This window comes from Pseudoliparis swirei, chromosome 14, assembly GCF_029220125.1.
Source record: "Pseudoliparis swirei isolate HS2019 ecotype Mariana Trench chromosome 14, NWPU_hadal_v1, whole genome shotgun sequence".
NCBI classification, from domain to species: Eukaryota; Metazoa; Chordata; class Actinopteri; order Perciformes; family Liparidae; genus Pseudoliparis; species Pseudoliparis swirei.
This window is the reverse complement of record NC_079401.1, coordinates 8,834,933-8,848,956: the sequence shown is the minus strand read 5'-3', so window position 1 is coordinate 8,848,956 and position 14,024 is coordinate 8,834,933. Positions and strand designations below refer to the sequence as shown.

Below are 14,024 nucleotides of genomic sequence, written 5' to 3'. Positions count from 1 at the left end.
GCATACTGCACTTCCACTTCCCCTCAACAAAATAAAACCATTGTCCATGGAAGACAGGACCACATTAAATCTAAATAATAACAATGCCATCAAAAACCATGACATATAACATACAAGGGAAAACAGAGAGACCCTAATGGACAAATAAATAACCATGAGCTAGAGTCATTTCAGCAGAAACAGAAAATTCTAACTTTTGAACAAAGGAAGCTTACCTGCAGAAGACAACAGAACACACATTTGCCTTCTAGTCTGTCTCACTTCACTTCCTGAACCATAAAACACAATTTACACAAGGAAAATATCGTCAGGCGACCCGGATGTGGCAAACAAGCAGTGCCGAAGTGGCTCAATGAACCGCTAAGCATTGACGGTCTAAATAACCACATTAGCTGGACGCGGCTGATAGTATTTGCGACCATTACTGTATGTAACAAACGGTTAATTTTTAGAAAAGAATATAGCCAAAATAGTGCAACATCGTTTTTCACTCAACTCACCCTTAGCAATATAAAACCATTGTGAGCAGGGTTGCCAGGTCTGTGTGACCAGCCCAATGGCCAATCAAAAACTCAGCCCAAAAACCGGCCAATATCAGAACTCAAAAATATGCCGTGCCAAACCATATACACTGCTTTTAAGGTCCAGCAACATTGCTATCATTGCCAAATGTTGTAATATCTACAAACAACATATGTTTGGTTGCCAGCATTAAAAGCGGTTTTCCCTCAAGTTATTTCATCTAGGTCTAAATGGCCTTGTGTAATTATACAGTATCAATATCATAAATAAAATGTATTATACGTGCTGATCTTGGTCAGTTTGGTGATTTGGGTATGAATAAATTATTTCCATTTAAAATATGGATTTTATTTAAAGATATTCATGTAATTTGCATGCAATGGTCTGCGAACCAAGGACAAAAAATTCAACTAACAACACTTTAAAGTGACGATTCCATGAGGAAAACCGCGGACAACGCTTACTGCTCTATGGGCTGAGGCTCAGACCTCTGATGCGAATAATCCAGTAGCGTGCGCTTTGTTGTGCTAAGATTCAGTTTCATCCATGTGTAAGCCGGTGTTACCAAAACGACGAAATGTTGTATCGATCGTACACTGCGTTAGAACAGCGCCTCGAAAAGGAGGCTTCTCTCCGTGATAATAAGCGATATATTATATTTTTCACGTGCTTAAGTGGTTGTTGACAGGGCTTCTGATCTCCCACATTTAGCGTCAACACGGTATATTCTATTGAAATGATTTGGCATATAATGTTTTTGACAAGTTTTTTATTTATTTTCTTCTTTTTCATCTCCAAATTTTAAGAGGGGCGGCGCACTAGCGCCCCCTATGGACGAACCGCCACTGTTATTAAGTGTTTATGATATAAATGCTGAGTAACAGGGTTCAAATTGAAATACATTAAGATTTGAGAACGTCAAAACTAAAACCGTACATATCTAAAATATATGAATTATTGCACCCTATTTTATACTTTATTATACTGTATGTATGTCACAGGTCTAAAGTTATATAATGTTTGTCTTATTTCAGCTGTGCTGGAAAATATGGCGATATTGGTTATATAAATAGATATACATCTTTGTACAACTTATTAATAAAACCGCATTATACATTAACTACAGGTTGTGAGTCATGGCTTTATTAATGGTTGGCAAATACCTTTTTGTTGGGGTTCATCCTCATCTTCTAATAAACATCACTTACTTAAACATTTCAGAACAAACTGAATATGGGCAGTTATGTATGCCAAATATGCAAGAACATTGGATTACTGAAGGATACACAAACTATCAGTTATCAGATATGAACAGCTGTTACTAAATGGCATTTCAACTATGATAAATGTAACATTTTTATTTTCATGAACATATCCCTCAGTTCTTCTAATGCTGGGTATCACAAGTCCAATCTGTCTCTCGGCTTCACGATGCGGCCTGACCTCGTGGTAGTACAGTCTGGTGGCTCTTTGGAACCTGTATGACCTGCAGGGTCGACCCTGCAGGTCCTGGATTCTCAACTGTCAACAGAGATCCTGCTGTACTGCTTGAGAGAACTCAATCCTCAAACTCCATCTGGTGGTTGTTTGGTGGAAGTACCGGGTCAGCTCCACTTTCACACGTCTGCAAGAGGTGACGCCGGTTACGCCTGAGCGTGTGACCTCCATCAGTGGGAATATTGTAGGATCTCTGGGTACCTGCTGGCTCGACGACTGTTGCGGGTTCCCATGTCCCTGTTGGAAGCTGGAAGCGGACCATAGCTCCTTCTGGTGGTGCCGGTCGTGTCCTAGCATTCTTGTCGTAATATTGTTTTTGTCTCTGCTGGCACAGTTGCCTTCTGCTGTGAACGACGCTGCGACAGACCAGTTCAGGTTGCAGTTGTTTCTCTGTGCTGGTAGAATTGAGCGCAAACGCCTGCTCATCAGCAGCTGCGCTGGCGACTTCAGTCCATCAACTGGTGTGTTTCTGTATTCCAGTAAACTGAGGTACGGGTCTATCTGCTGTGCATGTGCTTTGTCCATGAGGGCTTTGACAGTCTGAACAGTCTTTTCAGCCAAACCATTACTCTGCGGGTCCAGCGGGCTGCTTGTGGTATGCTCAAAGTCCCATGCGTGAGCAAAACCTCTGAACTCTTGTGAACTGTAGCAAGGTCCATTGTCACTGACTACTGTCTGTGGTATTCCAAATCTGGCGAACATGGATTTCAGCTTTTTTATGACAGTTGTAGATGTGAGGTTGGTGCTATAATAGTCAACAAGAACTATATAGTCAGTACTGTTCCATGTGAACAAGTCTGTGGCTCCTGTTTGCCAAGGTCGTTCTGGGATAGGATGTGAGAGCATCGGTTCCTTTGCATTGGAGCTGCGTCGCTCAAGGCAGATGCTGCAAGATCCGACTAGTGCCTCTATCCGTTTGCACATTCCTGGCCAAAACAGTACGTCTCTTGCTCGCTGCTTACACTTCTCCATCCCTAAGTGTCCTGTGTGTATGCGTGAAAGCATTTCAGCTCTGAGTGAGTGAGGCACGATGATTCTTCCACCTTGGAGCAGGATCCCATTAGTCTCTGATATCTCGTCCCGATGATTCCAATACTCAGCGATAGCAGACGGACATCGTTTGTTTGACTCGGGCCATCCTGCTTGGATAACTTGTCTCAACATTGAGAGTTGCTCATGTGTGGGAGATGACTAGAGGCCTGGTTTGCTCAGCATTTGCACTGGAGCTCCACCGGTTGGGCTCTGCTCAGGACTCCAGCGCAGCTGTGGCCAGGCGCGGACATTCCGCTGGGGAAGGGCGGATTTGAAGAACGATGTCTTTGGAATACTTAGAGCTACTAGAATTGATTGGTACCAAGAAAGACAAGATTGACAGTACCTGTGAGCCATTAGAGACAGAAAGGTGTCACATATTTGAAATGTGTGAAATCCGATTTGCTGAAATTGAACTTGACAGCTGATTATATTTTTCCCAAAAGTCCGCCTGGTTTTGAAGGACACAGTTATTACTCAAAGCTATGCCAGCTGGAAATGCAGGGGAGAGAAACGTTTTTTTCTTCTCAAGAACAAAAAGTATGTTGAATTTGCTAATGTAAAGCTACATGAAGCGATTAATATTTGTGTTCTTTTGCTTATATCTCCGTGATGTTTTGGTGTAGAAGGATTCTGTAACGATATTTAGAATCTGTGAAGTCCTTGCTTTTGAACATCTCTTTCTTTATGATTGCACAAAGCTATGTCGCTAAATACGGAAACGTTCTGAGTGGGCCGACACCTGACAAAATTATGATTATGATATTTTGTATTTTTATTTCAGTTGGTGTTTGAGTTAGTTGTTATGGCTCACTGATACTTGTAGTTCTAGTTGTCTTCTTTAATTTGATGTACAACATCAATATATTTGCTCATGTTTATTACAATATTATAGACAGTTTAGAACAAAACATCAAATCTGCCCCACAGGTGGGGCAATGGGGCTTAAGTGGTAACTTTAGCGATTAAGGATTTTGGGTGGCTTATTTTCTCCCATTACCAATCAGATATTAGTAAAACATTTATCTTATTATTCGATTTTATGAGTGGTTAAAGCACAAAGAGACACAAATTAAATACTTCCAAATTCTTATATCTTGGGTAAAGGGTGTTGCTTGACACTTAATAACAAATTACTACGATTTTGTACGTTACATTATCATGATCATGCAAAAATATCACAGTTTATTTAAAAGCGATTTATAGCTGTTCAGTAAATTGCTTGTGTCCTTATTCAGAAAACATATATATAAAATATATTTGACGCCATGTAATGAACAACTCTTTTATTCGGGGGAATTTTCATCAGAATACAAGAATGTAAAGTCAATTAAAAATCTTTATCAGGCAAATAAATATCATAGACTACACAGTAAAAAAAAAAAAGAAGGAATAACTTGACTGAAGCGTCACTGAACACCCTCAATTTTAAATATAATCAGATCGGGTTGTGGAAACATGGACGATTCCCTTTTTTGCACTTGGTTTCTTTCTCACTTGCTTTTCTGTCTCATCTTTCTCTTGTCCTCTTCAGCTTCCCGTCACGCTGAGCGTGGCGCTGCTCTTGGCCTTGCCCGTGGTGAACTTCACCACGCCGCTCATGTCCACACTGGTGTGTTTCAGGGTGAGCTTGTGGAGAGGCCCGTGGCTCTCCAGGCGGACGGCGGGGCCGTGCTGGAGGGCCTCCCCGTTCAGAGTCCAGAGGGGAGGCTTGTTGATGGCGACGGACACCTCGCACTGGAAGGATGCGGCTTCGGGCTCGCCGACCTCCACATCCTGGAGCTCTGTGACCACGACGAGGGATTGGGCTGCGCCGCGGGAGAGGAAGTGTTATGATGAGGTACGTGGGATGAGCTTAAAAGGCCCTTAGCTCCCAACCCGACTCACCTTCCACCATCAGTTTGGCTCTGCACGTGTGCTCCCCGACCTCGATGCTGTAGGTGCCCTCGTCCTCCACGGCCACTTGCTGGATCACCAGTTTGTGGCAGCATCCGTCAGCCAGGAGCTCCACCCGGTCCGAGGGAAGCAGCTCCTCGCCGCCCTTGTACCAGGCGGCGCTGGAGCGAGGCGTGGAAACGGTGCATTCGAGGATCACGCGGTGTTTCTCCAGGGCGGTTCGGTCTCGTAGGGGTTTAACGATGGAAACGGGCAGTTCTGAAGTGAAAGGAAAATGTTTTTAAAAAGTCGTATTGGAACATTTTCACGCTGTTGGCCTCCTAGGTAGAAAACGGACGCATTCTTTTACTTCCAAGTCAGCTGTAGATTCAACATCCCGGCTGCAAACCGGATTTCTAGTATCCTCAGGGCTGACGTTACACATCAGTAGGAAGTGTTTAGTCCCTGGAGAAAAACAACAACAACAACAACAACGACAGGCTTGAAGAAGCAATCCTTTGATTTGTATTCATAGTGTATATCTTTTCCCTCGGCTCCTTCCCTGGTCTTGTTATCTGTTCTTTGCCCACCAGAGGTCAACCTACACACATCATATTTACATTTTTCTTTTAGTATTACATTTTTCGATCACCTCACTTCTAGATATTCAGCACAACAAATGTGCTGCACGTTTTCACACCGTTGGTACATTTGTTCCCGAGCTAGGTACCAATAAAATGATCTAATGTCTCATTCAGTCCCATCAATCATCAACACCCTTCTTCTCTCTGACCCTCAGTGCGGATCTTGACGCTGCTCGTGGGCCGGATCTTGCGGCCGTCTTTGTACCACGCCCCAGGGACATTCTCCAGAGACACCTCACACATGAAGACAGCGTTCTGGTCCTCCTGGATGGAAAGGTCCTCCAGGGCGTGCACTACCTCCAACGTGTGCTCTGTGAGGTGAGTGAAGAGATTCAGATTCAGCAAAAAAAAAACACAAGAAGCATCTTCGAGATAGAGATACAGAACCAGCTACTCCGGACACATACCATAAACCTCCAGTGAACAGGAAGTGGTCATCTCCCCCGTGTCACACGTGTAGGTGCCAGAGTCGGCCGGGGAGCCCTGCATGATCTGACAGAAGCGCTTGCGTCCCATGGAGTAGATCCGACAGTTCTTCCCCGGCTTCAGCTCCGTCCCGTTCTGATTCACGGGGGGGAGGCAAAGGAACGGAGGTATTAAAAAACATGCCGTCATCATTCTTGCCATTCTCCAAACACGCTGGAGCAATGACAGCGGTCATCAGTTCGCTTCACCTTGAGCCATTTGACGTCGACGTTCTGTCTGGAGAATTCACACTCCAGGGTGGTCGGTAGCTCCTCCTCCACGCGGACGTCGGCCAGCATCTTCAGGATGGACACCGGAGTCTCTGTCGGTTCGACATCCAATCGATGAACCGGCGGATCGACGCCGCGGCGAATCGTTTTACGCGAAATCAAAAGAGCCCGGGGGGCCCGTGTTCACCTTTGACCGTGAGTCTGGCGGCCGTGCGCACCCCTTCGGCGGAGAAGGTGATGGCGCCCGTGTCCTCCAGGCTGAGGTTGCACAGCGTGAGGCCGTGGACGAGCCCGTTGGTGCTCACCCGCCACTGGTGGTTCGGCTTCACCCGGACGCCGTCCTTCTGCCAGATTCCCTCCACGTCCGCGTGGGACAGCTCCACCTCGAAGGAGGCGGTCTCTCGCTCCACGGTTTCTTGCTCCGTCAGGCCTTTGCGGATGGAGATTTTACGGGCTGGATTGCAGAGAGACGAAGGGAGAGAGGGACGTTTTATAGACACAATACACTTCTTCTCAGGGATGGAATCAGATCTACAAATAAATGCATGTGAAGAATATATAATAAGAGTCGGCATGTTAAGGCGTAGCAGACCTTTTCACTGTACACCGAGAGAGTACCGTGTTTCAAGGAGAACAAAAGGTGGTTCAAATATAGATCCACAAGACAGAAACAACACCTGCAGGTGCTCCATCGTTCATTCTCACCGTGTCAACACAATATTGTATATCAACACGACCGCGTCTCGACCTTTTCACGCGTCCGCGTCTCGTCCTGCTATTCTTAGTATCTTTTCACACTGTGACTGTGTGAAAAGCACCGATGATATGTTCTCTTCTCTGGTTACCTTGAGCTGTGTCGGTGTCCCCACCTGAACTCCTGAATCAAAGTCATTCCTGCTTATTGTAACGTTTCCAAGGCGAATCTCCAAATGTATTCATGTCGAAACCTCTGGCAACGCGCGGTTCAAACCCCCCGCGCCGCCGACCACTCACGTTCTACATTGAGCTTGACCTGCGTCCGGTCGTGCAGGGTCTCGCAGCGGTAGGTGCCCCGGTCGGACGGAGTCAGGTTCTGGATGCTCAGGCTGCGTCTGCAGCCGCTCTGGGCCAGCGTGTGTCGGGGGCCGGGCTGGATGACCACGCCTTGCCTCATCCACTGGACCTCTCCCATCTCCAGGCTGATCTCTGTCTCCAGGGTGGCGTCACCGAACTCTTCCCCCATGACGACCTCCATTCTCTTCGTAAACGTGACCTGAGCCTCTGAATATCACAGAGGAGAGGCAGAGATACAGATTACAATGAACCGCCGTCACTTCCGGTGACGCGACTTCCCCTTTCTCGTCGTTCGGTTGCCTGACCCTGAACTTTGAGGCTGGCTTTGCTCCTCTGCCCCTCGGCCTCTGCTGTGATCTTCGAGCAGTCCGACATCTGGCATTTCCTGATAACCAGAGTGCGGCACAGGCCGTTCTGGTGCGCCTGGAAACGGTCGCCAAGGGCGACGGCCTCGTTGTCCATGAACCAGAGCAGCTGGACATCCTCGGGGGAAACCACACACTTGAAGGTGGCGTCTTCGCCTTCGAGCACGGTGGTGCCGCGGAGCTCGGTGAGGAACTCCACCACCCGAGGCACTGGAGAGACACGAGGAGGGTCATGGACCCGCCACCTCGCGCGGAAAGAAAGGACATCCAATCCGAGCGCAGGCGTACTCACGCTCTACTCTCAGCGCCGCCGCGGTCCGGTCATCTCTGGACTCGCAGGTGTACTCCCCAGAATCCTCTCTGGTTAAACGGTGGATGGTCAAGCTGCGCTCGACGCCGTCCGCCCGGATGGTGAACCTCCTGCTGGGAGCCAACTCCACGCCGTCCCTCAGCCACTGGACGTCCGCTTTAGGCTTGCACACGTCACAGCGGAGGGTCACCATCCCGTCGGCGTGGGCCACCGTGTCCCGGAGTGGCCGAACGAACTTGATTCTCATTTCTGCGATGTGAGAAAATTGAAAAAAAATCGAAGTTAATGTCGCTTAACTGAAATGCAAATAATTTTTGTTTCGGATAAGAAGATGAAACTGAAACGTTAACCTTTCACCAGCAAGCTGAAGTGGACCTGGTCCGTGTTGGCGTCGCAGGTGTACTCGCCGGCGTCGGAGCGCCTCAGCAGCTCGATGGTGAGGGTGCGTCTGTGGCCCTGGCCCTCCGGCGAGCCGGGAACGTCACCGCCGCCAATACGGGCGTCCAGTCTTTCAGCCAACGCACCTGAGCGCTCTCCTTGGACACGTAGCTCGTGAAGGTCGCGCCTGGTGTCTCCTGGCACTCGTCACGACGATTTATCGCCGTCCTCCTTGTTCGCCACACAACCGGACCGCGGGCTCTTTGATGGGAACGAGGAAACAGGAGCAAAAACACGAGGTCGTCGTACCGACAGTCGTGTCTCTGGAGACGTCGGCGTGGTGTGTTTTTTTGCTCACCTTGGATCCTGACGACGTTGACCATCTTATCGTCCACGGCGTCACACGTGTACTTCCCAGAATCCGAGGGCTGGACATTGGAGATGATGATTTTCCTCAGCGTGCCGAAGCTCTCGATGGATGTGCGGGGGTCACCGGTCAGCAGCTTGTCATTCCAGTACCACTGGACGGGGGCGTTGTCGCGGGACACCTCACACGCCAGGATCAGGTCGTCCCCGGCCACCATCTCCTGGTAGTCTGGGTCATTCGAGTTGCCCACAATTGTCACGGGAGGCTCTACGGCATAGGAGAAGAAAGAGATGAATAATGTAAGGAACATTTAATAATCAAATTCTCTCCCGTGACTCTCTCTACCTTCTACCGTCACCCGGAATCTGATGTCGTCGTCTCCGGCGTCCAGGAAGTACTCTCCCGAGTCTCCGAGTCTGCTCACAAGGAGGATGACCAATGAGCGGAAGGCACCTTCTTCCTCTTCGCAGAACCTCTCGTCGCCCTCGATTCGACCGCCGTCCTGACGCTAGCGCCGGCTCTGAGTTTTGCCGCTCCAGCATTAATAGATAAAACCACGGCGTCGGAAACCACGGACTTAAGTTGCGTCTTGATCTCGGTCTTTCTCAGGATCTTCACCGGAGGCTCTGATGATCATAACATGGTTACATGATGGTGGTTTAAAAAAATAAAAATACTTCATTGACGCACGCCATCGCATATTGCCTCATCACCTGAACTTTAACTTTCTCATCACCTGAAACTTTAACCTCGAAATCCATTGTGTCATCGCAAGCGTCACAGGTGTATCTCCCAGAATCCTCAGGGGCGGGGCAGTGGACGGTCAGACGACGGGTGAGGCCGTCCTCTGAGATGGCGACGTTACTGCTCTCCTCGACTTCTTTGCCGTTCATCCGCCACACGACCTCCGCGCCTAACCGGGACACCTCGACCTCCAGCACGACGGGCTCGCCGGCAAAACTCTCCAGTTTGTCGGGCGTGTTTTCCGGACGAGTGAGCGTCACTGACGGCTCTTAATGAACAGGAATAAAGTCATGAATGCGATTTTTTAAAAAGTCTTACATTGACCCCGATGTACTGATTCTAACCTGCGATGGTGACCAGGAAGGCCACAGAGTCGTCGTCAGTGTCACACACGTACTCCCCTGTGTCGTCCACAGTGGCGATGGGTATAACCAGCCGGCGTCGGGCCCCATCCACCTCCAGGATCAAGTTCTCACCCTCCTCTACCTCCAGGCTGTCGATGTACCACCGGACTGGGGCGTCCGCCCGGGAGATCTCGCAGCTGAGCTGCAGCCTCTCGGAAGCCAGGCGAGTCACTTCCAGCTCCGAGCCACTCGGGGAAAGGAATCTGACCGGCGGCTCTGGTGCAGGAGGACGCGATGGTTAAACACGTTCATGCATTTGTCTTGAATGCATGGTGTAATCAGAAGTGAGGGCATTTCAGTCTTACCCTTAACACTCAGCTGGAAAAAGACAGAGTCGCCATCTGTCTCGCAGACGTACTCTCCGTTATCCTCCAGCGAGCCGCTGAGGATGGTCAGCCTCCGGTAAGGACCCTCGCCGATCAGCCGGAGGTTGTCACCTTCCTCCACTCCTGGAAGCCCACGCCCCGTCTCTCCACCACGAAGATGGATCGAGTGGAGGTCTGGCTGTTGGGGGCGGGAACCCAGGTGAGCAGGGTGCTGTTGGGTCGGTCCACATCCATCGTCACTCCCACGGGGCAGATAGGAGGGCAACGTCTCGTGGCTGAAAGTGGGGAAAGGCAAATAATGTCATGGGTATGAATCGTATTTTTGTCCTTCAAGAAATAAAACTCAAATTCTTTCGCGTTTCCTTTCTGTACCTTTGACCTTGAGCCGCGACGAGGTCTTGGATCGCCCCGCGACAAAGGTCACGACCCCCGAGTCGCGATGGGCCACGTTGACAAAGACCAGGATGTGAGTTTTGCCGAAAGACTTGAGGACGGTCTGATGCGTCTCGTGGAGCTCCGAGCCGTCTTTGAACCAGTGGATCTCCGCGTCGTCGTTCTCCACCTCCACGCAGAACACGGCGTTCTCGCCCTCCAGGACCTCCAGCTTCCGGGAGAGTTTACGAACAATATCGCCTGAGAATGCAAAAAACGTGTTCACCGTTTTGTTTGCGTTGCGCAACCATTTCCTGACAACTCGCCTTTGACTGACAGCTCTGCGATGCTCTTGGCTCCGTCGGGCATCTCGCACAGGTACACGCCGTCGTCGTCCGTCTCCACGTCGCGGATGGTCAGCCTCCGCGTCGCTCCTTTCTGCTCCATCCCGTACTTCCTGCTGGGCGCCAGCCGCTGGTCCTCCAGGTACCAGGCCGACGGGAGCGACTCGTCGGGCACCTCGCACTCCAGCACGGCGACGTCCCTCTCCCTCACCTCGACGTCTTTCAACGGACGCCTGAACCGCACCGCCGGGCCTGAAGGACAAGAGCGGACACGGGGTCAGTGTCGATGTTTTCACCGTGAGGATAGTTGGAGTGATGGAAATCACGCGTGGAAGATTCTCACAGTGACGTCTTTCAGAGACAAAACACAGATACAGTAGGTTCGTAGTTTCAATACTTTTGAAGCTGCGCGCCGTTGCTTTAATGCAACTCGATATTATCAGTACATTCAGGAGTGAAACGTTGACCCACCGAGACGAAACGGACACTTAACGGTAGAGGCAGCTGACGATCTGCCCCCATTTTTTTCAGAATTGCATTGAAATATGATTTATAGTATTTTCACATTTATAAATCCGGCATTTGTTAAAAGCAAGGCGCCGCCTCCTACCTTGGACGGACAGCTGAACCGCGCTGAGGGTGTTTCCTAGAGCGTTCGACGCCGCACACACATACAGTGCCGTGTCCTTGACTTTACAGTACAGCACCTTCAGCGTGTAGTACCCCTCTCTGTCCTCAAATATCAGATGGCGCCTCCCGGGTTCCAGGGGAACCCCGTCTTTCTTCCAAATGATCTCTGGCTTGGGCTTCCCTGTCACGAAGCAGCGGAACTTGGCGTGTTTCCCCTCCGCCACGGCAAACTTCTTGGCTTCGGATGCTCCGGCCGGCTCCTCGATGACCCTCGGCAGACCGAGGCTCCCGGCCCCGTGCGTCTGACCGCCGGCGCGACCGCTCGACGACACCCTGCCCGCCTCTCGTTCCGGCACGCGCTCGACGAGGAGGACGGCGCCGGCCAGGGCGTCGCCGTGGCGGTTGACGGCCCTGCAGGTGTAGACGCCTTTGTCCGGCGCGCGCGTCCTGTAGACCGCGAGCTGGAACCAGCCGCCCTCCTGGCCGCTCGCGCTGAAGTGCGCGCTCTCGAAGACGTCGCTCAGCTTCTTCCCGTCTTTCTCCCACGCCACCTCGGGCAGAGGAGCGCCCGAGATTTTGCAGGAGAAGGCGGCGTCTTCTCCCCGATCCACGCGCAGAGACAGCGGCTTGATGAGGAATCGAGGTTTGTCCTCCGGCGCCGCGTCGGCCTCCTCTTGCTCCTCCTCTCTCGACGTCTCTCCGCTCGGCTCCTCTCCATTGTCCTCTGTGCAGGAGCCGTTCTGGTGTCCTTCAAGCTCTCCATTTTCTGTTGGTTGCTGCATACCATTGACTCCGAATTGCGTTGGCCCCCCTTCCTGTGGCTGGGCCTCTCCTTCCACTTTGAGGGAGGCCGCTGCGTAGGTTTCACCGACGCTATTTTGAGCCTTGCAAATATACTGGCCGGCATCCTGCAGGGTGACTCCGGCGATGGTCAGCAGGTACGCGTTCCCGTCCTCGGAGGTCTGGTGGCGGCCATCGGACGGGATCTGGATGTTTTTACGCTCCCAGATCACTTCGGGACGAGGGTCCCCCCCGATTTGGCACCTCAGCGTGGCGTCGGCGCCCTGCTGGGCCGTCACCGGGCGCGGGTAGCCCAAAACACGAGGAGCTCCTCCAAAAATATCCATGATGAAGTCAGCCGCTCTGGGGTTTGAGTGAAGGGATTTCTCCTGCCGCGGGATCGCCTCGGCGAGAGCCTCGTATCTCTGGGGGAGGAGCTGTAAGAGAAAGAACATGTGTCGGCACGTCTCATGTATTTAAACGCACTGTGTGCAAGGTGACGATCACACGCCTGGTGGTTTAGTAAAGTAAAGCAACGGTAAACCGCTCTTTATTTATCTCTCAGCTGGTGCTGTAACTCACTGAAGAGTGTATTTATAAAGTAGTCCAAAACCAGACCAGCCATCACCATCTTCCTTTTGCCATCAGCCGTCCACGCCGTAGGGACCACACACACACCCGGACGGCATGGGAAGCAACTCTCCGGGTAGCATGTGAGATATTCCTACGGTCTTACGGTCCAGCGAAGGCACGGAAGAGGCTCGGCTACAACCCGAGCATCGCGTGTCATTCTCCTTACCGCGATGTGAGTCGCTGTCTTCTAAAGCATCCCGCCACCGGTGGGAGCTTTTCTTTATGGCCCTTCCTTCCGTAGATTCCGACTCACATTTGGCAAAACCTCCCTTTCGCTGTCAGTCGGAGCAAGTGAGGGCAAAGTCGATCCCGTGGTCACAGGTTACCGGGTCTCGGCGGTGTGTGTCCCCCCCCTCCCCGGGTAGGCGTGTGGGTGGCAGGTGGCAGAGAGGGAAACGACCACAGCGTTTGAGCCGAGCGCCTGGTCATGCGTCGGCTCCGATACTGTCATTGTCCAACGAGCCAAAGAGTGAGGGAGGAGAGAGAGTTGGAATGATAGGGGGATGGGGGGGGGGGGGGTAAATGCCTTCACAGCTGCTGCAAGTCACCACCTAAAAATAGCCGGCGGCTTCGATGACAGAGGTCCAGATAAAGTTAGGCTCCCCATTCACAGACAGTGGCTCACTGAAGATAGAGGGGGGGCTCAGCTGTGGATCATCTAGAGTTAACCCCCCCCCCCTCCTCCTCCCCTCCCCTGAAGACCACCTGCTTTAGCTCCTGACCCGTAAACAAGGTCAAACTGTAGAGTCGCATCAGTAAATGATTTGGGCTTAGAGAATGGGCCGAGGCGACAACAGCCACAAAGAAGAAGGTGTCGGCCGGGAGCGTTCTCGGTGACGTATTGGCCACTGATAAGGGAAATATTTGACCAAGTGTTGGAAGCATTTTAAGCCTCGAGGATCCGGCAAGTCAAATATGGACTTTTCAGGGTGTTAGAAAACAGTTTGAATCAGCATTTTACACAAAGGATGCATAAATACTGCCTCCTCTAATTCAGTTGCATTAAACAGGGACAGTCTGGAGACGGTGGAGTCAGCGTCCCCGATTGACTTC

General features: G+C 50.9%; 2 protein-coding genes across 3 annotated transcripts in view; one reads left to right on the top strand and one right to left on the bottom strand.

Moving 5' to 3' along the window:
• Window positions 1-4,799: 4,799 nt before the first annotated feature.
• LOC130204676 (sodium/potassium-transporting ATPase subunit alpha-1) overlaps window positions 4,800-14,024 on the top strand; it is a 36,688-nt gene continuing 27,463 nt past the window's right edge. The window contains exons 1-2 of one of the 2 annotated variants that reach the window (XM_056431574.1): window positions 4,800-4,891; window positions 5,726-5,888. In XM_056431574.1, coding sequence (XP_056287549.1) covers window positions 4,884-4,891; window positions 5,726-5,888 — 171 coding nt within the window. In that variant the 5' untranslated portion in view covers window positions 4,800-4,883. Of the gene's footprint in view, window positions 4,892-5,725; window positions 5,889-10,334; window positions 10,412-14,024 lie in introns of those variants that run through there. The other variant, XM_056431575.1, reaches the window with a different exon arrangement.
• On the bottom strand, window positions 10,753-13,420 carry LOC130204680 (obscurin-like protein 1). The gene is made up of 3 exons (XM_056431585.1): window positions 13,138-13,420; window positions 11,539-12,775; window positions 10,753-11,180 (listed from the first exon to the last, which is right to left on the bottom strand). Exons 2-3 carry the CDS (start codon window positions 12,683-12,685, stop codon window positions 10,867-10,869), a joined length of 1,461 nt encoding a protein of 486 aa, XP_056287560.1. The 5' UTR covers window positions 12,686-12,775; window positions 13,138-13,420; the 3' UTR covers window positions 10,753-10,866.

Bases quoted from the DNA above. Each gene is read 5' to 3' on its own strand.
- LOC130204680 (XM_056431585.1), bottom strand. From the start codon at position 12,685: ATGGATATTTTTGGAGGAGCTCCTCGTGTTTTGGGCTACCCGCGCCCG. The intron at 11,181-11,538 runs GTAGGAGGCGGC...CTTGTCCTTCAG, and splicing joins GGTTCAGCTGTCCGTCCAAG to GCCCGGCGGTGCGGTTCAGG.